Genomic DNA, 26,834 nt, shown 5'->3' on the forward strand with positions numbered 1-26,834 from the left:
TATTTTCCCTTCCTATTGTCCTCTGTTAACCTTCCTTCAAACCCCTTCTTCCCAGCACCATTATTTGTAATGTGAGAACAATATATTTACGTTATAGCTGTTTGTTTTCAGCAAATGATGTGACATATTTAAATGAAACAGAATAGACTTAACTAGAATGAGTAAATAAATGGTGAGTTAAATTGATTGTAATTGAAAACTATCTTATGCTAAACTGATAAACATTTAAGTGAAGGCTATCTTTACTCTGTACGTGTTGGCAGGTTTTTTGTTTTGTTGTTTTGGTCAACTTCCATACAGTTCTCATTTTTGTTTTAAATCCCTCTCTTTCTGTAGGAGATAAAGATGGCAGCAAGGTGACCACAGTGGTGGCAACTCCTGGACAGGGTCCTGACAGACCACAGGAAGTCAGTTATACAGACACTAAAGTTATTGGGAATGGATCATTTGGTGTGGTATATCAAGCTAAACTTTGTGATTCAGGAGAATTGGTTGCCATCAAGAAAGTTCTACAGGACAAACGATTTAAGGTAAAACATGGTGTTTCATGCATCTTTGTTGTTATATATATTTTTAAAAATTATCTTGCTTTTAGCCATTGAAACATACCCCCTTACCTTTTTTTCTGGTTCTCTCTTTTCCTCCCCTCCACTTTCCTATTTCTCCCTTCCTCTCCCCTTTCTTTGTCACTGTACAGCCAGGATTGCTCTGAAATTCAGGATCCTCTTTATCCTCACAACTGGCTTGGGCTTTTTTGTTGTTGTTGGTATTTTTTTTTTTTTTTTTTTTGTTACTTACACTGTACTTCCTAAATGGTGAGAACCAGCAGTATGTTTTGTGACTGTTTCTTTCTTGTTTTACTGTCTTGTTAAATCTCTCTTATCTTCAACAGAATTAGGGTAAAATTATATAAAAATTACCGGTTTGTTTGGAGAAAAGTGTACATGAGTATTTACCTTGTGATGCTTCTCTCCTGCTGCATTGACTTAAATTTTATTACACTTATTTATTTTAGTTGTGTCTGTAGGGTTGAGGAGACACATAATCTGTTGGGTGAAAGTAGAAGTATAGGGCAAATGGTAGGACTCTGTTCTTTCTAATGTGACAACTGGAGATTGTCAGGCCTGGCAGTAGGCACCTTTACTTGCTGAGCTATCTTCTTAGCTCCATTGATTTTTGAGTTTTTTGAGACAGGGTTTCTCGGTGTAGCCTTAGGTGTCCTGGAACTTGCTCTGTAGACCAGGCTGGGCTCGAATACACAGAGATCCGCCTGCCTCTGCCTCCCTAGTGCTGGGATTAAAACCACCACCCAGTGCGCCCTTGTATTTTTAAGGATGAAATTTTATAATATTTTAAAAATGTAGACCTTTAATGAACTTTCTAAACTTGTCTGGAGATGTTTAATACATTTATATTACCCTTATAAGATTTTCTTTAAACTAGTAATTTTTATTTATCATTAGTATTTAAAGAAATAATCTGGGGTGATCTTTAAATTTTTAATTACATTTATTTATTGTGGGGGCACACATGTGGCATGGTGCATGATAGAGTCAGAGGACAAGTTGTGGGTCCTAGGATGGAAATTAGATGGTCAGGTTCCGTGGGAAGCTTCTTTACCCACTGAGCCACTTTCCCTGACTTTGGTAATAGTTTATATTCCTATTTATTAATTATTATAATGGATTAACTTTAATTTTATGACTGACCAAAGCAACTGTAAGTAATGAGTTTATTTTTTTTTCTTTCTAAGAAAATTTTTGTATTGTCCTGATGACCAAGACTCCGATACCAATGTTTAAATGCTGATAGCAGATCTGGTTCCTCCTTGTCTCATTTTTAAGTTTAATGGACTTTAATTTGTGGCTGGGAGGTCTAAATAAAGATAGTATATTAGAAGAAATCTTTCTGCATGACTTTGTACTACTGCTTAGTTGACTAAGTGATTTTACAGTTTATGGTTGTGTAAGGTATGTTTTCACTGCTTGGCATTCTCAGAGAGAAGTGGTATCCATAGCATTGTGCAGATCTCCTTTTGTATTAAACGAGGTATTATGTCAGGGTCAATATTAGTGGGCTGCTTATTAAAAATGTATGTGGTTTGCACTATACATCACGAGGGTTGTTTTAGTATACATTTTCTTAAGGAATAAGTACTTATTTTCCCATAACTTTGCCTGCAAATTTGATTTGCTTTTGCTTTTTGCTAATCTAGTAGGTGAGAAATGATACCTCGCTGTAAGTGCTAAGTAGGCGGTAAGTTAGAAAGCTAATAGTAGTCCACCACCCTGCCTGGGAGCTGCTCTCTGCTAGAGATTTAGCAGCTCATGTAAGGTCCTGAATGTAAAGCCTGGCTGGTCCTGTACAGGGTAGCATCTGAGCGCTAACATTCCAACCTTTTTGTTTATATATAAAAAAAGAAATGATTTTCTAGGGCTAGGGTTGGTTGGAGATAGACATCAGGGGACGTAGGGATACTTACTTGAGTTCTTGGTACTTCTTGATGAACTTAGTACGTTGTAAGGGCTATGGCTAAGCCCTCACAATTCTGTTGGAATTTTTAATTGAGATTTCATAAAGCTTACAAATTTGGAAGAACTGGCATTTCAAATATTGGATAGCATAAGAATAAGACATAATGATATTTTTTTCTTACAGGGGCTATTCTTTGGTAAATTTATGCCTGGTATTTTTTTGTTTTGTTTTGTTATTCTATACTTTTTTTTTCATCGCCTACATAAAAGTGGTAGGCTGTATTACTCAGCTCAAGTGTTTTACAATAACTCAACCTTTTCTTTATGGAATTTACTCTGTGTTCTCCTTCTTAACTACACAAACAGTTGAGGCCAAAAATAAAATTTACTCTGTTATTTTTGTATATCATAAAATAATAATTTCTTTTACAATTTAAGAATTTGTTATTTAATGTGAGGGATTTATATAACTGCTGCTTAGGATTGTATTAAGTAATTAGATATGACCAGAAGAAAAACTAGATAAATAACAAAACAAACAAACAAATTGACCTTTGCTAGTAGTGGTGTTGAGAAAAACTTTGTTTTAATATCATAGAGAAGAAAAAAAAAAAAAAAACCCTAAGCATAATTATCCCTATGGTAGTAATCAGTATAGCTTTTAAAGTAATTTCTGGTATAACAAGCTCTATTTTAATAATATTTAACCTAAATTCTGAATGTCCCTCTTTCCCCATTCTTCTCATTGTACCACGACACATTATCTATTTAAAATTAGTGTTCATTTGGTAGGGAGTATCTGTGGTATGAGGGTAAACTTCAGCTAGTTACTTGATTGATGTAGGAGTCCATTAATATTAAGACAGACAGTAAGTCAGTTAGTCCTTAACGATGACTTAGTGTTTGAACTGGCTTTTACAATATGAGAATCAGTAAGCTGCATTTTAAATTAGTGATCTTAGTTTCATTAACTATTAATTTTAGTTATCTTTTGTACTAAGTCATAGCTTTCAAATATCCTGTTTGATTTCTCTTGTAGTTGGGATGAAGGGAATATAGTGAATGTTAATCACTACTGTTTTATTGTGAATATGTACGCCTATGTATAATATTTTGAAGGATGAAGAGAGAATATCTAATATTCTTAGGGATTTGAATCACTACACCCTGCTGCTCACATGGGTTTTTTTCCCCCCTTTTAAAACTGTTTTACCTTTTTGTTGTATGATTTACTTATTTGTCTATTTATTTATTTAGTTACTTGTACTTTTTAAATACGGTGATCTCATTTTCAGGCACTTTAAGTCATACAGAAAATCTATTTGCTGTTGAAATTGATAAATAGTCATTATGTCCTATATGGAAGTGTTTATTGAATCATAGAAACTTCTGCTTATTAACTGAAGCTAAAAGATAACCTGTAGGAAAAACTGAAGAACTGAAGGATGAACCTTGTAGACCCACACACCTCATACAGGTGGCACAGTCCACCCCAAAGATCCCAGCCCAAGCACCTGAGAATCCCGTAGAGCCACATACCTTCTACATACCTCCCAATTGCATGTTTGATTTTCCAAATCCTATGTCCCAATCTTGGGTTTATTAGAGTTTATTCAAGGTAAAACAACTAGATTTGGAAATACACACCCAAAAGGCAACAAAGGAGAGGCTAGTAAAGGACATGCTGTGACCTTTGGCTGATGTCTGTTTAGGCAGATAGTAGCAGAGCTTAAAACACTAGGGTTAGAACCTGGAGCCTTCAATAAAGGTCCCATCTCCTGCACATTGTACATGGCTGTACTGAAAGAGGAAAGGTATTTGGAAGAAAAAAGAAAAAAAATATAACTAACAAAGTACTTCAGATTTAGAAAAATACTGCAGTGAAGGCATAGAGGATATTTTCAATAAAATCAGAAGTAATAAAATCAAACCCTGGAGAAAGAAATGTACATTCTAGGGACAAGAAACCTACAGAACACTAGACAGGATTAGAGAAGAGACTAATCAAGTCATAGGTAAAATATTAAAAACACAGAATAAAGGGTATTGAAAGCTTCAAGACAACAATATCAAGTAATATGAAAAAGTAGTACCAAGCTGGGCACAGTGGCACACTCCTGTTAATCCCAGTACTTGGGGAGGCAAAGGCAGGCAGATCTCTGAGAGTTTGAGGCCAGCCTGGTCTATAGAGCAAGTTCAAGCAGCCAAAGCTACATGGAGAAACCCTGTCTTGGAAAGAGGGAAAGGAGAGAGAGAGAAGAGAGAAAGCAGTACCATCAGAATAACACCTGGTCCTCTTAACAGAAAACTCAAAGCCAGAATATCTGGGAGAGATGCATTCCAGACTCAGAAGGACACAGCTAGGAACCCAAACTATTATACCCAACAAAACTATCCACTAAATTTGAAGGACAATTTTTTTTTCCCCATGATTAAAGGAATTTATGACCACTAAGCCAACTCTACAGATGATGCTAGAGGGAATAATTTAATCTGAAGAGAAAGGTAAACACACTTGACAGCACATGGAATAAATAAATGGTACCAGGACAGCTAATCCAAAGAGGTCAAGGCAATAATACAGAATCAACAAAATGGTAGGAATTAATAACACATTTTTCAATAATAGCTCAATATTAATGGACTCTATTTTCCCAGTAAAATGGCACAGACTAGCAAAATAGATTTGAAGCATGATACTTTTGATGCCTCCAATAAATACATTGTTATCAACAACTGACGTGACTTTAGGGTAAAAAGATAGAAAAAGTTATTCTAAGCAAATGGAACTAAAAAATAAGTAGGTGTTGGTATTCTAATACTTGACAGTTGACTTCAAAGTAATCAAGAGAGAGAAGGAAAATCCATCAAGAAGGTATTATAATTCTAAATATGCACCAACCACATAAAAACTCAACTTCATTAAATATACTTATTAGATCTAAAAATAAATCTTCTAAAACTATTGAACGATACTTGAGTCAAAGAAGAAATCTAGAAGAAATTTTAAAATTCTAAGAATTGAATGAACACTAAAATACAACATACTATAAAATCTATGCAACATGATGAAGGCAGTCCTAAGAGGAAACTTTATAGCTTTCAGTGCTTACATCAAAAACTGAGAGATCTCAAATTAATAACTTAATAATTCATCTGAAAGCCCTGGCAGAATAAGAACAAATAATATCCCAAAACAGTATATGGAAAGACATAATCAAAACCAAGGCTGAAATGAGATGAAAACATTATGAGAGATGCTGAGGAAATTTGGAGAATTATAAGGACACATGTAATAAAATCTATATCCTGCCAAACTGAAGGAAAAAAAAAAAAAATATATATATATAATATGAATGAAATGGACAGATTTGTAGATGACCTTCAAAGTTAAACCAAAGTGAAGTATAATTTAAACAGCCACAAACAACCAGTGAGATAGTAGCAGTAATTAAAAATCTCTTCAAAAAGAAAAGGAACAGAGCCAGATAGGTTCATTATAGACTTTTACCAGACCTTCAAAGAAGAGAAACTAATGCCACTGTTACTCAAATTGTAGGTGAATCTTAATCCAGCAAATCCTACACTGGCCAAAGACCTAGGTCTGTGTGATTCTGCTGGTACACACCTTTCTTTTCTCCGGCTGGAATACATGTACACTCTTAATCCCTCTGGCTGGAATGTAGTACATATCTTTAATCCCAAACAGTGACATCCAATTAAGGGACAAAGTTGAATATCAGAGAAATATTTGACACAATGATCCAGAGATACGATATGCCCAACTCTCAAGAGAACAGAGAGGAAAGAGAAGCTGTTTAAGAGCAGAGCAGAGAGAGCAGCAGAGTTTATGAAGACAGTACAGTAGAGTTAGGGAGTATAGTACAGTTTGGTGCAGTTCAGTTGATTACAGTTTAGTTCATATATGTGTGAGGCAGGTTTTCTAAGCAGAGCAATTCAGTGAGATGTGGAGAGAAGCCAGTTTGAATCAGTCAGCGTGAAGCCGGAGATTTAAACTGGAACAGCTGAGTTGAACCAGCCAGCCAGAGTTCAGGAAGAACTAGAAAGGGTGAGCTTACTCAGCTGAAAACATTCTAGGCCTATGTTAGTAGTCTGTCGGAGGCTGGAAGCCTAAGTGTTCAAGGTCCTGGCTTGCAGAAAATTACATTGTATAGAGGCTAGAAGCTTCCATTCCTAGGCCTAGGTATATTTAGATAGAAACATTCTAGGCTTGGCCCAAGCCATGTACTCATAAAGCTTTGACTTCCCTTATCAGAGCAAATAAAAATCTATAATTACAATAAAGCAAAAATTACATAAAGTAGAAAAGGGAAGAACAATTTCGAATTCTTTTTACAACAGAAAAAGAAAACTGTAAGCTAGTTTCTTATATATAAAATGAATATGAATGTAAAAATTCCCAATAAAACATATGCAAACTGTTTTAGTCACTGTTCTATCTCTGTGAAGATACACTGTGACCAAAGAAACTCTTAGAAAGCATTTAATTGGGGAGCTTGCTTATAGTTTCAGAGGTTTAGTTTATTTTCATGGTGGGGAGTATGGCAGCCACATAGGCAGACAATGATGCTGGAAAAGTAGCTGAGAGTTCTACATTAGGATCTGCAGGCAGCAGGAAGAGAGACCTACTGTGGCTGTCTTGAGGTTTTGAAGTCTCAAAGCCCAAAAGCAGTGACGCACTTCCTCCAATAAGACCACACCTATTACTCCTCATAATCCTTTCATACTCTATTGCTGGTGACTTAGTATTTAAATATATGAGCCTATGGAGGCCATTATTATTTAAAGTACCACATCCTACTCCTTAGCTCCCAGAGGCTTGTAGCCTAATATGATGCAAAAATGCATCCAGCCCAACTTCAAAAGTCCTTAGTCTATCACAGTCTCAACACTCTTTAAAAGTCCAAAGTTCAAAGTCTTTTTCTCAGACTCATGGGGGTCTCTTAACTGTAATCCCCTGTAAAATCAAGAAGCAGATCACATATTTCCAATATACAGTACAGCATATACATTACCATTCCAAAAGGGAGGAAAGGGAGCACAGCGAGGAAATGCTGGACCAAAGCAAGACCACAAAACAGCTGGGTACACTCCAAATTCTGAATCTCCATGTCTGATGTCAAAGAGCTCTTCAGATCTCTAACTCCTGTCAGCTCTGTTGACTGCAGCACTTTTCTCCCCTGAGCTGCTTTCACATTCTGGTAGCAGCTGTCCTTGGCAGGTATTCCACAACTCTGGCATCTCCATGATCTTGAATTTCCAAGATCATGGCCTCATCTTCACAGCTTCATGCAATAGCCTCTCTGGGCCTCCCTTCAAGGAATGTCCCTGACACATGGCTGGCTTCAGTGTCTTGCCTTAGATAAGGAGGGAGTTTCTATGGCCCTTTTTGTGTGTCCTGGACTCTAAAGCTAGAATCCTGAGTTTGAAGCTGCCAAGTTTTGCTGCTTGTTGGGGCTGGAACTTGCTGGGCCCCTCTTTGAGTAACATTTGCATTAGCTTTCCGTTGTTAGTGGTTTCCTTTATTGCTTAAGCTTTTCCCAAGTTGGAAACTTAGCTGGTTGGGGTCTTGCCCTGAGGTCACCACTCCCTTATTCACTTAGCATCAGGCTATTCTTTACGCTTCAACTTCAGCTTTCCTGATACCCCTCCCCAAACACTGTACATTTCTTTATTTCTCTTTGTCCAGCTTACTCTTTTTCTTTGTAAGAGTGATTCCTAATAACCACAAAATGGGATCAATACCAGGCTGTCTCTTCAGTTTAGCCTTAGGCAGAGTTTTAGGATAGGGCATAAAAAGCCACAGAATGCTCTCAAGGCCGCTTCCTAATATTTCCCCTCTGACACATCCTGAGCTAGGCCCTCCACCGTTCAGATTGCCCCCAGCATTGTGTCCTGTTCTCCTACTAGGGCACCTATTAAGCTCTTACTTCAAGAGTCCAACAGCATTTCTAGTAAAGTCTTCAAGACTTCCACATTCCCAGCAGACAGCATGGTCAGACCCCTCACAGAAATACCCAGCTCCGGGTACCAACTTCTGTTTTAGTACACTGTTCTGTTGTTGTGAAGAGACACCATGACCAAGGCAACTCTTATTATGATTTCTTTTAAAAAACCATTTAATTGGGAATTTTCAGTGGTTAGTCCATTATTATGGTGGTATGCAAACAGACCTAGTGCTGGAGAAGTAGCTGAGAGTTCTATAGCCTGATCTGTGGATAGCAGGGAAGGAGGGAGCTCCTGGGCCCGGCTTGGACTCTTGAAAGCTCAGAGTCCCCCATCCCTGCCCGTCAGTGACACACTTCCTGCAGCAGGGCCACATCTTCTAGTTCTTACAATTCTTTCAGATAGTCACTCCCTGCCGACTAAGCATTCAAACATAGGGGCTTATGGGGACATTGTTACTCAGTCCACCATACACACCGGATTTAACAACAGAAAAAAGATGTTCCATAGTCAACTCTCCTTCATCCCAGAAGTACAGAGATGGTTCAACATACGCAAATCAATAAACATAACCCACTTCATAGCCTCCAAAAGAGCTTTGACAAAAATCCATCATTCGTTCATGATCAGTCCTGGAAAATACAGAGATAGAGGGGATATATCAGGATAATAAAGAAAATATACAGTAAGTCCACAGCCAATATCATTCTACATAGAGAAGAGCTCAAAGCATTTCCAGTAAAGTTGGATAATACAAAAATGTCCACACACTCCATTTCTGTTTAATACAGTACTTGAAGTCTTAGCTAGAGCTATAAGACAAGTGAAGGTGATAAAAGATACACAAATAGGAAAAGAAGAATTAAAAATTTTCTGTCCAGTTTCTCTCCACTTTTCTCTCCAAAGTTTCCTCCTACCCCCACTCCAAGGAGGGACTCTCTTTACTAGCTCTACATCTGACAGAGGCTTGTGCCTAGAATATACAAAGAACTAAAACAAAAAGGAAACATCAAGAAAGTAAAAAAAAAATATTGGGGCATGGAGATTGGGTTTGGTGGTACACGCCTTTAATCCTAGTACTGTAGAGACAGAGGCAGGGTAGTCAGGACTAGGTAGATTTACTTCCATGCTTACTCCCCACCCCATTTCAAAAGGGGTGGGGAGTAAGCATGGAAGTAAACAGAATTTTCAAAAGAGAAAGACAGCTGGCTGAGAAATACTTTTTAGAAATGTTTAGACATTCCTACACAACCAGAAAAATTCAGATTCAAACTATGAGATTTCATCTTACCCGCATCAGAATGCCTAAAACATATATATACACACACATATTTAAAGACAACCAACGCAGGCAAGGATGTAGGAAAGGGAAAGGCTTACTTCTGGTGGTAGTGCAAACTGGTGTAGCCACAGCTGAAATCCGTGTGACCCTTCCTCAGAAGTGCTAGAAATACGATCTGCCACATGATCTAGCTATGTTGTTCTTGGTTATATATACCCCAAGGAACTCTATTCTACTACACAGATATTTGCTCATCCATGTTCAGTATTGTTCTTTTCATAATAGCCAGGAAATAGAAACAGCCTAAATGTCCATCAGCTGATGCATGGATAATGAAAATGTGGTATACATTTGCACAGTGGAATGTTGGAGAAACAAAACTGAAATTTGTAGGCAGTCATTCTGAGATAACAGACCTAGAAAGATAAATGTTGCATGTGTTCTCTCATCTTAATTCAGCTGTGAACACTGGGAGCTGCAACAATGGCTGGCCTGGGAAGACATGCCCACTGGTGTGATAGTGGCAGGACTGTTATGGGAGTAATCAACCACTTTTTAAATTAGATTGAATCAAGCTGCACAAGTTGAAACCCATATTCGGGCCAGGAACTTGTGGCTGGGTAAGTCGTAGGCCCTAGGGGAGAGCCTACTGCTTATTGTTTCTCTTCTAAGTGGACATAGCATTAAAATGACTCCTGAGGATCTATCATTATACCCAGAGATCAGTGCCTGTCGTACCATTCATCAGAGAAGCTGCTTTTTTTAGTAGACTATGGAATGTTTTAAATGCTCAAAATTGGTATTTACATCGCACCTCTCTTCTCAAGGCTCAGGAGTCATGATAAAAATAAGTTTGAAATAGCTAGAGTAAGTTGATGGCTAAAAGGAAACGTGGTTTCTGGACACCATGGGGCAGTTACACATGGGATTTTGTAGTAGTTGAGACAGCATGCACAGGACCATCACAGGCTCAAGCTAGACAGAACCCTAGCATGGAGGGTGAAGGTGGCCATGAAGTCACACTTCCTAGCTATTGGCAGCTGGAGAGTCAGTTTACTTTAAGGGGGTGGCTCCTGGTAGGTTGACCGTATTCCTTTGGAAGGCCACACTTCAAGAGTGTATGGGAAGCACCAACTATATTTGTGGAGGGAAGAAAGGGGTGGTGAGGCAGAGGATAGAGAGACACACAGAAGTTGGGTTGGTTGGGAAGGAGGGGGTAGACCTGAGAGAAGTGGAGGGAGGGATGAATATCATCAAAATACGTTATGAATTCTCAAATAACTAATAGTAAAATAAAGGAAATGGAGCTGGGTGTGGTGGCGCATGCCTTTAACTCCAGTGCTGAGGACCAGAAGCAGGCAAATCTCTTGAGTTTGAGGCCAGCCTATTCTACAGATTGAATTCCAGGACAGCCAGGGCTACACAGAGAAACCCCTTTCTCAAAAAACCAAAACCTAAAAAGGGGTGGGGGAGAAGTCCTTCACCTAGTGCTAAGTTCTTCATACTGGGCTAGCCAGCCTGTAAAACTGTGATTTAATGATATTTGAAATTAAAACAAAAAAAAAAAAAAACTATAACTTTGCCAGACAAAGTTTTAGTTGGCAGTTACTTACTCACAGGGTTTGAAATGTATCAGTCCATACTTCCATACTTTTAGGGTGTTTGCTAAGCGGTTTGTTGTCAGTACAACAGTTTTGCCTCTGTAAGTTCTCTGTTGTAGCTTAGAATGATGTTTCTTGGTTCTTTGGTGTTATCATTTTCATAATGATGTGAAGAAAATTTTTTTTGGGTGTATATGTTGACGATTCTACTGCCATTTGTGCTTAGATGAATGTCTTTCATATCCTAGACAGGAAATTTTATGCTGTAATCACGCGTTGCGTATGGTTTGTGTACATTCAGATATTTTTGTAGATCTTTCTATCCATGAAGTTGAGTGTCTTCATTTTAACAGTTCTTAGACGTTTTAGGCATGTTTATTATTTTTCTTTGCTAATGTTTGAATGTAGTTTTTCTTCTACCTTATCTTCAATCCTTGATACTTTGTTTGGTCTAGTGTATTAGGAATACCTTTCCATTTTAATGTTTAATTGCTCATTGAGTAATTCACAGTTAACAGTGGTGGGAGGCTCTGCCCCCAATCTCAATTTCTTTGCCAATTTTCTTTCTCATATTGCTGGCCTGGGCTTTTCTTGTTTAGAGCATGAATGAATGTCCTTATTCCATCTGCTTTTTTGTATTCTTTGAATTAATTGGTCATTTTATGGTTAGACTTTTAAATTCTTTTGTCAGTATTTCAACCATTACCCTGTCTTTTTTTTATGTGGTCTTAAAGTCATGTGATCTTGTTGTGGGTATTAATATTTCCTTTTAGTTAATCAGTGGTTAGTCCTAAACCAGCTGTATACCCAAATCACCACACAGACTAGGATTTATTTAATTAACCTATAGCACAATGCTGGGCAGTAGTTATTCCATCCTAAACCTCCAAGCCCACATAGTTTCCTATTATTCAGATTTCAATACTTGCTTTTAGTCATATCTTAGGTCTGGTCCATCTCTCCACGTGGTTCCAAGACCTCTCCTGTGGATTCTCTGCACCGCCTCTCCCCTCCTGGACCAGCATTTCCCACCCTGTCCTCTCCATTGCACAGCATTGGCTGGTTGTTTAATTGACAATACAGAGAACAAATGGTGGCAGGTTCACGCAAACTTGAGACAGGTGATGCTTGAAACCAGATAGTAGGGTAGAGAAAGCAGCATTTGAATGAACAAGGGTAAATTGTATACATTCCAAAAGAACATTATACCAACATGATCTTTTGAAAGGATCACAGTTCCTTGTTTTTTTCATCTTTGTTTTTATGTTGCTATTTGTGCATCTTTGGGATGAGAGTCCCTGAGTCCCTTCAGATTTTATTTGGGAGTTTACTTAGGCTTTTTTTTTTTTTTTTTTTTTCCCCGGCATTTTGGAACTGTAGATCAGGCTAGTCTTGAACTAAAAAAGATCCACCTGCTTCTGCCTTCCTAGTCCTGGATTAAAGGCATGCACCACTGCCACCCTCTGAGAATGGGCTTTTTTTTTTTTTTTTTTTTTTTTTTGTAATATTTATAAAACTAAAATAATGTGTCTGGGTGTTTTGCATGTGTGGAAGTCTCTGCACCATATGCATTGGTGCCCTTCAAGGCCAGAAGAAGGTGTTAGAGCTTCTGGAACAGAAGTCATAGGTGACTCTGAACCACTGAGCCACCTCTCCAGTCCCTACCCTATTTCCTTCTCCGGACGTTTCAGTTGCCTTTTTATTTCTTGTAGTTTTCTGTGTTCTTCCTGTCTTTGGACTAGAGTGTCTTCTGTTACTTGGCTTTTTAAAAATTAATTGCATCTCATGGAGGCAATTTGATCCATCTTCTCTGTTCATCCTTATTCTAGGTAGTGCTTGTTTGGTTACATGTTAGCATGCTTTGGTGCTAGAACCACAGCACAGCCCAGAAGTCTGGGAGTTAGAGCAGGTTTGGCAGTGCTGTTCAGGGCAATGTATCTTGGCTTGTTGGAGCAGCCAGTTCCCAATATTGAATTCTTATTTATGTTCACATGGTGTTAGAGTGTGTTAGATTTTGTTGATGCTCATGTTATATCTGTAATTTTTTGGCTATTAGAAGAGATGCCACTGTGAGCATTTGTTTATAGTTATTGTTTAGATATCTGTTTTTTCATCTACATACACATACACACAGCTGGGAGTGTAATTTCTGAGTCACATGGTGACTCTGATTCTGTGTCACCATGGCCACAAAAAGTTTGTCCTATCTGAAGAGATGGCAGAGCAAGGCAACAAGAACATTCTGCTCTTGCAGAAGACCTAGGTTTGGTTCCCAGCACCCACATGGCAGTTCACAACTGTCCATCATTCCATTTTTAGAGTATCTGATGCTCTCTTCTGCCTTCTGCAGATGTCAGGTACACACATGGTGCACAGACGTACATGCAGGCAAAACACTCATTCCCGTAAACACATCTTTAGAAATTATTAAAGGAGTGTGTGATTGTTGCATGAAAGGATCACATGCTATACAACTTTGGGAATTGTCTTTTTTTAATCTTCTAATATTTTCTGGAGATACAGATATGTTGTTGAGTATGTATTACGTGATGTAGATGTCCTAGAACTTGTTCAGACATTTTCCCCCATGAAGGACAGCTGGTGGCTGTTCACAGTAAGGTTACTTTTTCTGTTCCTGTGTAGGTTTCTATAGAAATATGAATTTCATTGCTAGGGACCAAATGCACAAGACTGTCATTACTGAAAGCCTGTGTATATTTCGGAGGTAGAGCCAGTGTTGGAATTGAGGCCCGAGAGAAAGACAAATCAATACTGCAGGCATTACTTAGGTGAGTGGAATTGCCAGCAGTTGAGATGGGAAGGCTGTGGGTGGAGCAGGTTTAAAGGCAATCAGGAACTTGCTAATGACAAGGTGTATAAAGGAAATTGTTAAGTAGGTAGTTCACTGGCTTGCTGACACTCAGGGGGAGTCATCAGCTGTAAAGCTGCAGACTAGACGGGGTAGTAGAGACAGCTGAAAAGAGCTGAGAGACTTGAAGGATGCAAGCCAAGAGAAAAAAGGAAGCAGGAAAGAACGGTCGAGAGTGGTCACATGTTATCTGTGGCTTGTGGAAACCTTGGTGTAAGGATATAGTCTTCTGCAGCAGTCTGAGATTTTAGTTTAATTCTGTCCTAGAAATACTTTCTCATTCTTCTAGGAAGTTATAAAGTTTTTGCTTACTTAGAAAGTCAGTGGTTCCAGAGAAGTATTGAAACTTACTTAAGCCTTAACTTAATTTTGTATCCTTTCATATAAAATGATTTAAATTTTCTCCAGGCGGATGTGCTTTTAAAAAATACTTTCAGAACTCTATTTTTAAAAATCCTTTTAATTGCATTCAACATGTTCTCTTGTGTGACCTCTGTGTGTATATGTGGCTTAATTTTTGCCTCTGCATTTTGTTAGCATCTGTATTAAGTAATTAAAAAAAAAAGTACATTGGCCTTTGGTCTGCATGTATATCTGTTTGAAGGAGTTGGATACATGGGAACTTGAGTTACAGGCAGTTGTGAGCTGCGATGTGGGTGCTAGGAATTGAACCCTGGTCCTCTGGAAGAGCAGCCAATGCTCTTAACTGCTGAGCCAACTCTCCACCTGTTACCATCTTTCTTAACCCTTTTGTACTTACAGCCTCTCTAAAATGGTAATAATGATGTTGCCTACACGAAAGGTTTAGATCATAAAGATAACCTGCCAGCATGGTGCCCAGCGTAGGATATAGTCTCAGTTTTTAGCATCATTCTCATTATTGTTAATAATTGTTATTGGCATTTATAGATAACAGGGTTTAAGGAATGCATTCATGTTAGCACTTACCTATATGCTGAGGCCTCTGAAAATAAGCCTTTAAGAACCTCATTCATGGCTTCTTTAATTCACCGCCACTGATAGGAAATATAGGTCCTCTGCGTTTTCTTTGGCACACTTGGTTCTTTTATAACTATAATTTATAATTACGATACTGTTTGTACTGGTTATAGTAGCATTAAAGGAAAATATCATAAATTCCTAGAACACTTGTCATTAAATTAATCTATAAAGTTCATTCTGTATGTGTTAGCGATAGGGATGATAGGTAAAAATTGATTATCTGGAATTTTTCTTTCTTGTTTTCTAGAGCAGTGGTAAACTGTGGGCCTGCTTCTGGTTTTTTAAATAAAAAAATAATAAAGTTTTATTAGAACACAGTCATGTCCATTCTATTTTGTTTTGTTGATGGCTATTCTTCAGCGTAGCTGTACAGTTGTGTCGTTGCAGCATAGTCCATATGGTTTGCCAGCCAAAAATATTTACTATCTCATCCTTCATGGAAAACACTTGTCCACTCTTGTTCTAGGGCATTAGTTTTGTGGCGCTTCTTTTGTGTGGTTACTTATGTACTAGGTATGAATATGCCTCAGAATTCTTTTATTTTTTAATTTTATTTTAAATTTTTTTATTAAATTTTATGGGGATGATGCAACACCACTGTTTAGGTTCTCCATTTTATTTTTGCTGTTGTTTATAGACTTGCTTTCTAATTAGGAGTCCAGTCAAGTCTGGTCATCTTTTCTTACTTTATACACATTTTTGTATGCTTCTGGAACTTCAGGCGCCAGGCAGCCCTCTTGCTGAGGAGTGAGTGAGCACATTCAGGTTACTTCCTGGGCCTTTCACCTTCAGTGTCTCTGTCAGTTAGCTGAACTTCCCTTTCCAGCTTCCCAAAGGACTTTGTAGGCCAGTGGCCCCTTCTACTGTATTAATAGCCTTGTGAGTTAATCTGCCTCTCAGACTTGGGTTCCCCATTCCACTTTTAGTGTTTCACCTCATCCCTTTAATAACTTTTTTCATAGTCAGTAATATTCCCAAGAGTAAAATCTCTTAACTTAGATCAATCACATCAGTGGTTCTTTGTGACTTGCAATATTTAAAATTGTTATCTTTGTAGACAAGACATTTTCCCTGACAGGTTTGTAGACTTTAACAAAGCAATAAGCAGGATTTTCTGTTCTTTGTCTTGGTTACTCTTTTATGGCTGTGATGAGACCGTGACCCAGGCACCTTAAAGAGGAAGAATTTGTTTGGAGCTTCCAGGGTCAGAGATGAGAGGCTGTGACCATCCTGGAGGGGAACATGGCAGCAGGCAGGCACGTGCTGGAGCAGTGAAGTATTGACATCATGGAAGGGCACATGGCAGCAGGCAGGCACGTGCTGGAGCAGTAGTGAAGTGTTTACATCTTGAACCACAAGCACAAGGCAGAGTGCGTGCTCACTGGGAATGTCTTGGGCCTTTGAAAGCTTAAAGCCTCCCCTAAGTGACACACCTCCTCCAACAAGGCCTAATTCTTTCCGCACAGTTCCACCAACTGGGGACCAAGTAGTGAAGCCTGTGAACCTATGAGAGCCATTCTCAGTGAGACCACTACACTCCTGTGCTCACAAACAGCAGCTGGCTAGTGATGAAAATCAGTCACACTGTATCGGAAGTTTCGGTGTGCTCACCCATCAGTGTATCATTTTGCAGACCAAGACTCCCAGTTCTGACATATAGTTGAGTTGAAAATACTTGTGTATACCAGGAGTTATTTTGAGATTTTTCTTTTTAGAAGCCATTTGTAGAGTATTTGGGGGAGGGGGTTCATCTGATTTTACTATGGAATAAAAAATTTAGACAGGGTTTAAACTGATTCAGTTCTTTGGATAAGGTTTTTATTTTGTTTGTTTTGTTTTGTTTTTAACAGAAGTTATGTTTAGAGAAGGTAGTTTGAAAGCAAAGTCTTTGAGGTTAATTCTGCTTCACTGCAGCAGTTTTCTGTGATAGAACAAACTCTGGTGAAGAAGAAAGATGATCGACAGACATATGCTGCCTACTTTACACCCACAGTTTTGAGCTTGCTGGTTGTTTCCTCACCTGAAAGTTAACTTTCTCCAGGCTTTACATAATGGTTCCTTAACGTACCCTTCCGGTGACCCTTGGCTTTGTGGCTTAGCTTTCAGAAGCAAGTCACCCAATCTACCGTCCTTCTTTCCCTCCCTCCCTTTCCCCCTCCTTCTTCCCTGCCTTCCTAGTGTTAAGGTGTCCAGTATTGTAAAAGGGAATAAAACCCTTTATGTCTATTTGTTAGTTTTTGTTGCTGTAACAAAAAGTACCAGAAGTTACAGAAAGGAAGGAAAGACTTTTTGGCAGATTCAGTCCAGGGTTAGCTGATGCTATTGTTTCTTGGCCACTAGATTGATAATACAGCCCAAGAGTATAAAGGAGCAGAGAGCCTCTCCTGGAAGGAGGGAGAATGCAGGCAGGGGCAGGGGCAGGGGCAGGTGCACCTCTCCAGGGCACACTCCCAGAGAGCTTTCTCCAGCTAGCCCCCTCCTAATCGCACTACCAGTTCCTAAAGGGTCAGTCCATTGATGAGTCCAGAACCTTTGGGATTCAGTCACACTTAGTGATTGGGCTTACCAGCTGTGGATCAAGACTTACGGGTCTTCCAGGGAATGTATATCTAAACCATAACAGTTCTTTTAGAGACATATGTATTTGAATAGTTTTTTATTAAAAAGAAGAAAAGCAATTTCTGCTTGAAATATATTCTTCAGGTTTCCTTATTAGTATGGTATTTAGTATGTCTTGAGCAGTTAGCTTTTTTTTACATGCTTATTACAGTTATAAGTCTTTGTTTTATATGTAAGATTTTATTTGCCTTCCCTCCCAATTCCCAGTGCTAGATGACGGGCAAAGATAGTAAGTTCAATTTCTACTCTTAAGGAATTTATAGTAAGTTGCTTAGGCAGGGTATATGTTGTTGTCTCTTGTCGTGGCGATGTCATACCTGAGTTCTGCAAGTTTTGGCGTACTTTCTTTTATATAACAGCATTGACTGTAGTTGTAGTAATACATGGAAAGACACAATACACTTCAAAATATTTTTACATGCTATAAGAAGAGTTGAATGTGTGGGGGAACAGCTGGAAATGGCCTGGAGATGGTGAGGGAAATGGGAATTAGTTAAGTATGTAGGTAGGAAAAAGGGTCAAGACATTCTTGTAATACTGTCACCGGTGGTTTACAGTGTGAGCAGATAGTATTGACACTCTGGAATAGGAAGCAAAACTTAGGTCCAGTGTAGAGCACAAATTTTAATGTCTGGTTGGGCATATGAATAAGGAGAAGCCTTATTGCAAAGCAAGTTGTCACTGGCAGGACATAATATTGAAACTCCAGTGTCCCTTATGTTATAGTTTGTCTTTGTAATGATCTTTGTGTTTCAGTCTAAATTGTATCTCCTTTAGAGAGAAATATATTTAGAGCTTTAAAACAACAACAACAACAACAACAACAAAAACACAACCAGCCTCCAGTTTGAGCCAGGTAGTAGTGTTGCATACTTTTAATCCCTGGTCTACAGAGCTAGTTTCAGGACAGCCATGGCCACACAGAGAAACCCTGTCTCAAAAACAAAACAAAAGTCCAGTTTGGCCATCTCTGCCTTTTAATTGTGTACTTAGTTCATTAATAATTTATGTAGTTGCATATGAGGAACAAGTGATGCCATTTTGCTTAATTTCTTTCTCTTGTTGGTTTTGTCCCTCCTTACTAGAACATACTGACTCCTTTGTCTTTAACAAACACCTTTTCCTTACTTTGAGAGTCTCATACACATATGTAATACTAGTAATCTTACTCCCCTACCCCAGTAATACATCTCATCCCATCCCTTCCTAGAAGTCCTCCTTCTTTCCTAGGAGTCCCACTCTTGTTTTCGTGTTGCATGTGATTGAAGAGAGTGATGCCCTTCCTTCAGCCACCATTCCCTGTCCATTGTCCCTTCATACATCTGGGGCCTCGTGACAATGCTTTCTCCTTCCGTAACAGAGAACCGATGAGCCCAATCCCAACAAACTTTTTAGTACACTGTACTGGCTTTTTCATTGCTATGATTAAATATCTTGGGGGGAAAAAAAAAAACGAAGGAGAGAAAGGGTTTACTTTTGCTTATCGTTTGAGAGTGTAGTGTGTCACTGTGGGAAAATACAGTGACAAGAGCTGTTTTTAGGTATGGTGGCAGCTATGCACATTGGCCCACAGTCAGGAAGCAGAAAGAGATGAACGTTGGTGCTTCCTTCCTAACTTTGTATATGTTACACAGTCTAGGATGCTAGCCCACAATGGTGCTGTCAGCATTCAGGGCCTCCCCACCTGTTAAGCAACTCTGAGTCCTCCTAGACATGCCTGGAGACATACATCTTAGGTGACTCTTTGGTGGTTGTTCTGGGATTACACTTGGCATCTCAACTTGTGACAGTCTATTTTAGGTTAAAGCTGCTTTGTTTGGCTCCAGGAAAATATAGCTCAAATATAGCTAATTTTTCCTTCTTTGTACTGTTATTGTTTGATGAAATGTATGTATGTTCTATGGCTTATATTTTATATTTTGATGAAATTAAAGGAAATCAATACATTTGTATATTATGATTATATTCGCTGCTTTATATTCATTGCTGAATGCACTAGCTTTGTCTATCAATGCCTGTTGTTTTTTAATGTGAATGTCAGCTTTTCTGTTGTCTACATATCTTTGCAATGTTTTAAATGGAGTGTTTTTTATATAGTAGCAATTCTAGAGTCTGATTTTTTTTTGTAAAGATTCATTTATTTTTATTTTCTCTATATGAGTGTTTTATGTGCATTAGTATGGACACATTTGGTGCCCATGGAGGCAAGAAAGGGGCACTGGATCCCATGGAACTGGAGCTACAGACTCTTGGCAGTAACCATATGGGTACTGGGAACCAAACCTGGGTCCTGTGCAAGTGCATCAGGATCCTAATCACTGTGCCATCTCTGCACCCTCAAGTTGGCTTTTTTTTAAACCTTATGAATGTGATTTTTTTTTTTTAGAATATTGTATTTTATTAATCTCTTACCTGATTATAGCCTATAGAGTTTGTTTTTATTTTAAATAGAAATTAGCCTTTTAATTCTGTTAGAATTAATTTCTTGGCTCAGTTAATCAGTTATGTTATAAGACATTATGTTTAACACTTTGCAGTTACAAGGGTTCCTTATGTTTTGGTACTTAGTGTATGTTTAAGTTGGAAGATATATTGAAATTCAGACAGTTCTCTGGTTGTTGTTACTTTGCCTGAGGTCACATTGGATCTCCTAGGCATGTATTGTACAGCTGTCAGGGGAGAGTGGGTTTCCTGACCTCATCATTCTCTGTAGCATTGTTCCCTGCTCTTCCTACGCCAACTTTTAATTCAGTCTTATTAGTCGGTGTCATCATTGTTGTTCTGAAATCTACATCTTACGTTGGCCATATTGTCAGTTTTTCATTTTTATCTTAATCTCTTAGCTTGTTTTTAAAAAAGCTCTTTATGGCTCTAAGATAACATTCTTTTCTTTTCTTCATTTACAATTCCATTATTCATTCCTTTCTATTGCATGATTCCTCCTGCCCCCTTGTTATTCAAACTTATTGTGTTCAAGTTTTAGAATACTCTTTTGGAGTTCACAACTTCAGCTGTCAAACTCTCCATTGACTTCTATTCATATTTGAAGTGAACTTGAGTTTCTTCACTTCATGGTGGATGAGGCATTATTTCTTTCACCCTTGACTACCCCTTTCTCTGAACTTATCTTCTGTCTTTCCCTCAACTGTTAATGACTCAACCACCTTATCTTTCCAGCGGTTTCTGGAACATTACAAACCTGTGCCCTAGGTTTTTATATTTAACTGCAGTGTTCTTTGTGCACAGTTAACAAATATGTCCAGTTACATTTCCTGTTCCTGTAATAGAATACTCTGCAGGAACAACTTAAGGGGGAAATTTTGTTTTGTTTTTTGTTTTGAGTGTATTCTTTAAGCTTAACAGTCCATCATGGCTGGCAAGTCCTCGTGGAAGGGGGCCTGGCCATGATTCATCTACAGCCTGGAATCAGAAAATGGTAAAGTTGGTGTTTAGTTAGCTTTTGCCCTTTAGTTCAGTCTAGGATACAAGCCCAAGGAGTGGTTGCCACCCACTTTTAAGGTGGGTCTTGTCGCCTCTGTCAGCCTCAGCACAGTCCTTCATCACAGGTGTATCCAGAGGCTAACCCCCTATGTGATTTTAGATACTGGCAAGTTGATGGTCAGTAGCAGCCATCACAGAACAATTCACATGTTCATTTCATTCAAGTCTGTGCAGCTTTTACCCACACTCTGCTCTAGAATGTCTACTTTCTATAACTAGTGAATTTTTCTAGACTGAAAGTAACAGAGAGCTGCTAAATTGATAGCACTAGTGACTGATAACTTTACCTTTGATCAAAAACAATATCCTAATAAAGAGGACTTAAACACTGTGTATGGGGGTAACTGAAGAGAATCTTCCTTTCTCATTCTCCTCTTTTTCAGTTAGATAGGCTGTGTCTCTCATTAACCTGTAATGAGGTTAGGTTGACTGGCCCGTGAGCTCCTAGGGCCTGCCTGCCCCTGCCCATGAACTCAGAGATTACAGGCATGCATGGCCCCACTGGGCATTTTCTATGCTGGATGTTGGAAACCAGGTCTTATGTTTATATAACAAGTACTCACCAACTGAGTCACTTTATGCTTATTAAATTTCTGTATTTTTATTATGTATACAGTGTTCTACCTTCAGGCCAGAAGAGAACCTCAGATCTCATTATAGATGGTTATGAGCCACCAAGTGGTTGCTGGGAATTGAACTCAGGACCTCTGGAATTGCAGACAGTGCTCTTAACCTCTAAGCCATCTCTCCAGCCCTAAATTTCAGTATTTTAAAATTCCCTTTGGATGTAAATATAGCTCAGTGGTAGAGCATGAGCCTGTCCCTAAATGACAGTAGTTTTTCTTTCTTTTACCATAGACGCTTAGGTTTCTGAAGATTAGGACCTTTCTTAGTGTTGTTGTTTATTTCGGTCTCCATTCTGTTCTGTGTGACACAAAATAAATATGCTGCATTCGTAGAGTAGTGATGCTCCCTGTGGCGCTGGTTTGTCATTACTCATCAGTGAAGAGCACCTTAGAGCGTGAGAACCGCAGTAGCTGTCTGTTCAAGCACACGTGAGACGCGGGCCTTTACTGAACCTTGGCTTGACTGGTGCTTACACAAACTGGTGCTTACACAAACAGGATCATTTAGGGAAATCTATATTCATGTGATATTGGAGTGAAACCAGGACCTTAATTTCCATATTTATTGTACTGATGAGTCATGGCAGATGAGTCATTGGCTGGTAATGGTCTCTCTCACTTTCCTTCCTTTTTATTTTGTAGGTAGAGTAGCCCAGATTGGCTTGAACAGGTGATCTTCCTGCTTCCACATCAGCAGTGCTAAGGTTACAACTGTGTGCCACCATGTAACTGGCTTGCCATACATTTTAACAGTGTGTTCAGAGCTGTTTCTTTGCTTACTCTTATTGTAGAAGTACCTTGGTCTTGAATAGCTGTCCTTAAATCTTTATTTTATATGCTTTCTTTGCAGAACCGGGAGCTCCAGATCATGAGAAAGCTAGACCACTGTAACATAGTTCGATTGCGGTATTTCTTCTACTCAAGTGGTGAGAAGGTAGGTGTGGGAAAGGATGAACTGACTGTTCTTTTAAAAATAACCCTCCACACCCCCCATCAAATAGCTTTCCTAATTGATTGGGAGAATTCAAAGCACAAATCAGTGATTCTGAACCCAAGGTAGGGTATTGTTGGTTATAGCACGAAAATGCCAATGAAAAGAATGAAAGCTCTTCCTGGGGTTGCTGGGGAGACAGCTTCGAAGCTCCTGCTGCAGCAGCTCGAGGACCATAGTTCAAGTCTCCAGAGTGCACCATTAAAGCTTGACATGGCTGCTTGCACCTACAGCCCAGCTCAATGGGGTCATGGGGCAGACAGATCTCCTGGGATTGCTGCCTGCCAGCCTAGTCTCCGGTTCAGTGAGAGAACCTTAGGGCAGTAATAGAGCTGGGCACTGACCGCCCTTTTCTGGCCTCCTCACACAGACATGCTCCCTGTGAGTGCCTCCCCACACCCTTAATTTAAAAAGAAAGGGTTAAGACAAACTTTCTCAAGTGAGATGTCATCTAGTGCCACAGAGCAGTGGCCTTGTCCTAAACCCTAAGCCCCCTTAAAAATGTAGGGAAAGGGATTTTCTCCTGTAAAGTAAACATATCTTCAGCTCTCAGGCACATTTATATTCTTATTAACATTTCTTTATTAATTCAGTATAATTTTATTACTATTTATTGCTATTTTTATTAATATTTCTGTGTTTCCTTATATGCTTATATAGTAGTTTTCTGTTATGATAGTTATCTGTTTATTAAGGGAAGGAAAATTTTGTCATTGTGTTAATTTGAGGTTGATCACAAAAGAAATTGTGAGTGGGAGGGTGTTGGTGCTTTGCCTAACTAGGGAAAAATATTGAAAGATCTCTAGAGGTGATTATAAATAGTCACTGTTTCTGGTTGTGTGTAATTCTGTGAAAGTAAGGATAAGACTGCTTGGACACCAGCAGTCCTCATCTCTCTGGTGTCCTTAGGAGGTGTCAGAGTACCTCTTGCTTAGTCCCTTTCTTGCTTCCTGTTACTGCCCTCCTCACCATTTCCACCCTCCCCCCCAACTGGTCTGAAGTGGAGAAGCAAGGCAGGTACTAGAGTAACAACCAAAGCACCCAATTTTTTTTTAATTACCCAGAATGAGAGCACATGATATTTTGGACTTCAGGTTTCATGCTTATAATATCGAAGGTTGTTATGTTCATGTTGCCTTTACATTATTTACATGTTTGTAGTGTAACCATTTTTAGTTGTCACTAAATTTTACTTAGGTGTTTTTAGACGTGACTTCTAACTCAAACTGTAATCCAAGAGATATTTAATTCATGTTTGTGATGTCCGTTTCTCCAGATCTGTAATGATTGTCATAACATGTTTTAACAATCATAATTAGAAAGTTGATCTTATACTAACACTTCTTTCTTAGTTCTTACTTTTAAGATCCCTCTACTTATATTAGGAATTGTAAACTCTCAAAAGTATTTGGATTTTTTTAAGCCAATTGGTTGATCCTACCTATTTTTCCTTTCTCTTAGTCTAGCAAACTGCCTATTACTGTTTATTCTGGCATCTCTTTACTTTTCCTGTCCCTCCCCAAATAAAATTATAGAGCATCTGCTATGTCTACAGCATTTTTATAATGCAATTTTGTATCCTCATGACTTCTTTATTATTAGATGCTGGACATTATAATGCCCTGCAGAGGAAAGTAAAGGTCAGAATTATTTGTTCCATGATCTACTAGATAACATATAGATTCGTTTGCAAATGCCTCCTTAAAAGTTCCCTAAACACTGTGTCTTAATTACTTCAATAAACATAGTCCCCATGTACCAAACATTATTTAAATGCTTTGTAAATGTTAACACATTTAACTTCCAAAGTTAAAGGGCAGGGAGGGAGGCCTTGCATAGTACTGAGCAGCTTTTGGGGTTTTGGTTTGGCAGGAGGCTCCATCACTGACTGAAGGCCAGCTGACTGGCGTTTACTTGAGTGCTTCCTTGCTCCTGCCTTCAGCTTTCTGTTTTCCATAACTGCTCCTAGGGATGCTGAAAGGCCTCTAACACAAGTCTATCAGAAGAGTAGAAAACCTATGTGTACTAAAAGTAATTTTTAATATCTCATACCTCAGCTTTTGAGCAAAATAAAGATATTTATTAGTTTGGAGTAGTTTCTCTTTCCAGATTTTGTTACATTCCTTCTATCTAGACTCTGGATTTCTGTGTCTTTGTAGATTTTTCTTCCTTTCCCCCTTTCCCTCTCCCTCTCTTTGTCTCTCCCATCTTTCTTGTGGAATCTGAATGAATTCAGTTTTCTTGTTATCTAGACTTTCCTTTTGTTAGGTTTAATTTGCCTCCCCCCCCCTCCCCATACACCCAACCTTCATTTTTCAGTTCTTTCTAAATCTTTGTGCAGATTCTCTATCTGGCTTGAATATTTCTTATTCTTTCTCAGTATCCTGTCACTCAGGGTCCAGTTTTGGTTTTATTTTGAGATTTTGTATATGTCTATGGGTGTTTTGCTTGTTGTATATCTGTGTGCCATTGGTGTGCAGTGCTTGTGGGAGCAAGAAGAGGAGGGTGTCGACTCATCTGGAACTGGAGTTAGAGATGGTTGTGAGCCACCATGTGAATACTGGGAGCCAGACTTGGATCCTCTAGAAGGGCATCCAGTGCTCTTAACCATTGTCATCTTTCCAGCACCTACTTTGGGCTTTTTATCAGTCCGTTTTGGAAAATTAACAAAAAAACCTAGTCTGCCACGATTCTTACTGTTGACTTCAGTTCTAATATCTTATTCCGTATGTCCATCCTTGCATGGTTGCATACCTAGTTATATTGAACCTTACTAAACATTGATCTTGTTAACATTTGCATCTAGTGTGTCCTTTGTGGATTTGTATATGGTTCTCTTGAGCTGTTTTATTTAGTACTACTCTTGACCAAGTCTATTACTTTTAATCTTTGAGTTGTTACTAATCTCATACCTTAGTTTCTGTCTGTAAGTGTATTTTAGTTCTGGATAGAGTTTAATTAGGATTTAAATATTTTTAATGATCAAATTTTAAGTTTCTTTCTTTCTTTCTTTCTTTTTTTTTTTTTTTTTTTTTGAGACAGGGTTTCTCTGTTGTATCCCTGGTTAGCCTCGAACTCAAAGAGATCCGTCTGCCTCTGTCTTCCTGAGTGCTGGGACTACAGGTGTGTGCCACCATCACCCAGCAAGATTTGTTTTTGTTTTATGTCTGTGGGTGTCTGTGTATCATCTGCATGCATTGCTGTGGGAGGCTAGAAGAGGGCATCATCATATCACCCAGAGCAGCTACCCACCATGTAGGTACTTGCTAGTCAAACCTGGGTCCCCTGTAAGACAGCCAGTGTCTTTTCTTCTGCAAGCCATGTCCCTAGCCTGAAGATCACAGCTTTCTTTTTAAATTAAATTTTTATTTTTATATTAATTACAGTTTTTTTACTTTGTATCCCAGCTGTAGCTTCCTCCCTCATTCCCTCCCAATCATACCCTCCCTCTCTCATCTCCTCCCTGCCCCTCTCTAAGTCCACTGATAGGGGAGGTCCTCGTCCCCTTCTATCTGACCCTAGCTTATCAGGTCTCACCAGGACTGGCTGCAATGTCCTCCTGTGGTCTAGCTAGGCTGCAACTCCCACAGGGGGTGGGGAGGTCAAAGAGCTAGCCACTGAGTTCATGCCAGAGATAGTCCCTGTACTCCTTACTAGGGAAGCCACTTGGATACTGAGCTGCTTTAGAGACCCTTTTTCTTGGCAGTCAACTCTGCTTGTAACTAGGGAAATGCTAGCTACTGTAACTAGAAGGAGTTAGTCAGGTTAGGGATCAGGACTGTGGTCCCTGTGAGATCTCTTGTTGTCTTTTTTCCTTCTCTTTCCTTTTTACTCTCCTTCCCCTCCCCACTCCCTTTTCTTTCTTTCTTTCTTTCTTTCTTTCTTTCTTTCTTTCTTTCTTT

General features: G+C 38.9%; 1 protein-coding gene across 1 annotated transcript in view; it reads left to right on the forward strand.

The window, feature by feature from the left end:
- Gsk3b (glycogen synthase kinase 3 beta) overlaps positions 1-26,834 on the forward strand; it is a 115,045-nt gene that overhangs the window by 14,570 nt on the left and 73,641 nt on the right. The window contains exons 3-4 of the mRNA XM_055625238.1: positions 337-530; positions 22,792-22,875. Coding sequence (XP_055481213.1) covers positions 337-530; positions 22,792-22,875 — 278 coding nt within the window. The remainder of the gene's footprint in view (positions 1-336; positions 531-22,791; positions 22,876-26,834) is intronic.

The sequence above is a fragment of the Psammomys obesus genome, unplaced genomic scaffold (assembly GCF_907164565.1).
Source record: "Psammomys obesus unplaced genomic scaffold, mPsaObe1.curated_primary_1811, whole genome shotgun sequence".
Lineage (NCBI taxonomy): Eukaryota > Metazoa > Chordata > Mammalia > Rodentia > Muridae > Psammomys > Psammomys obesus.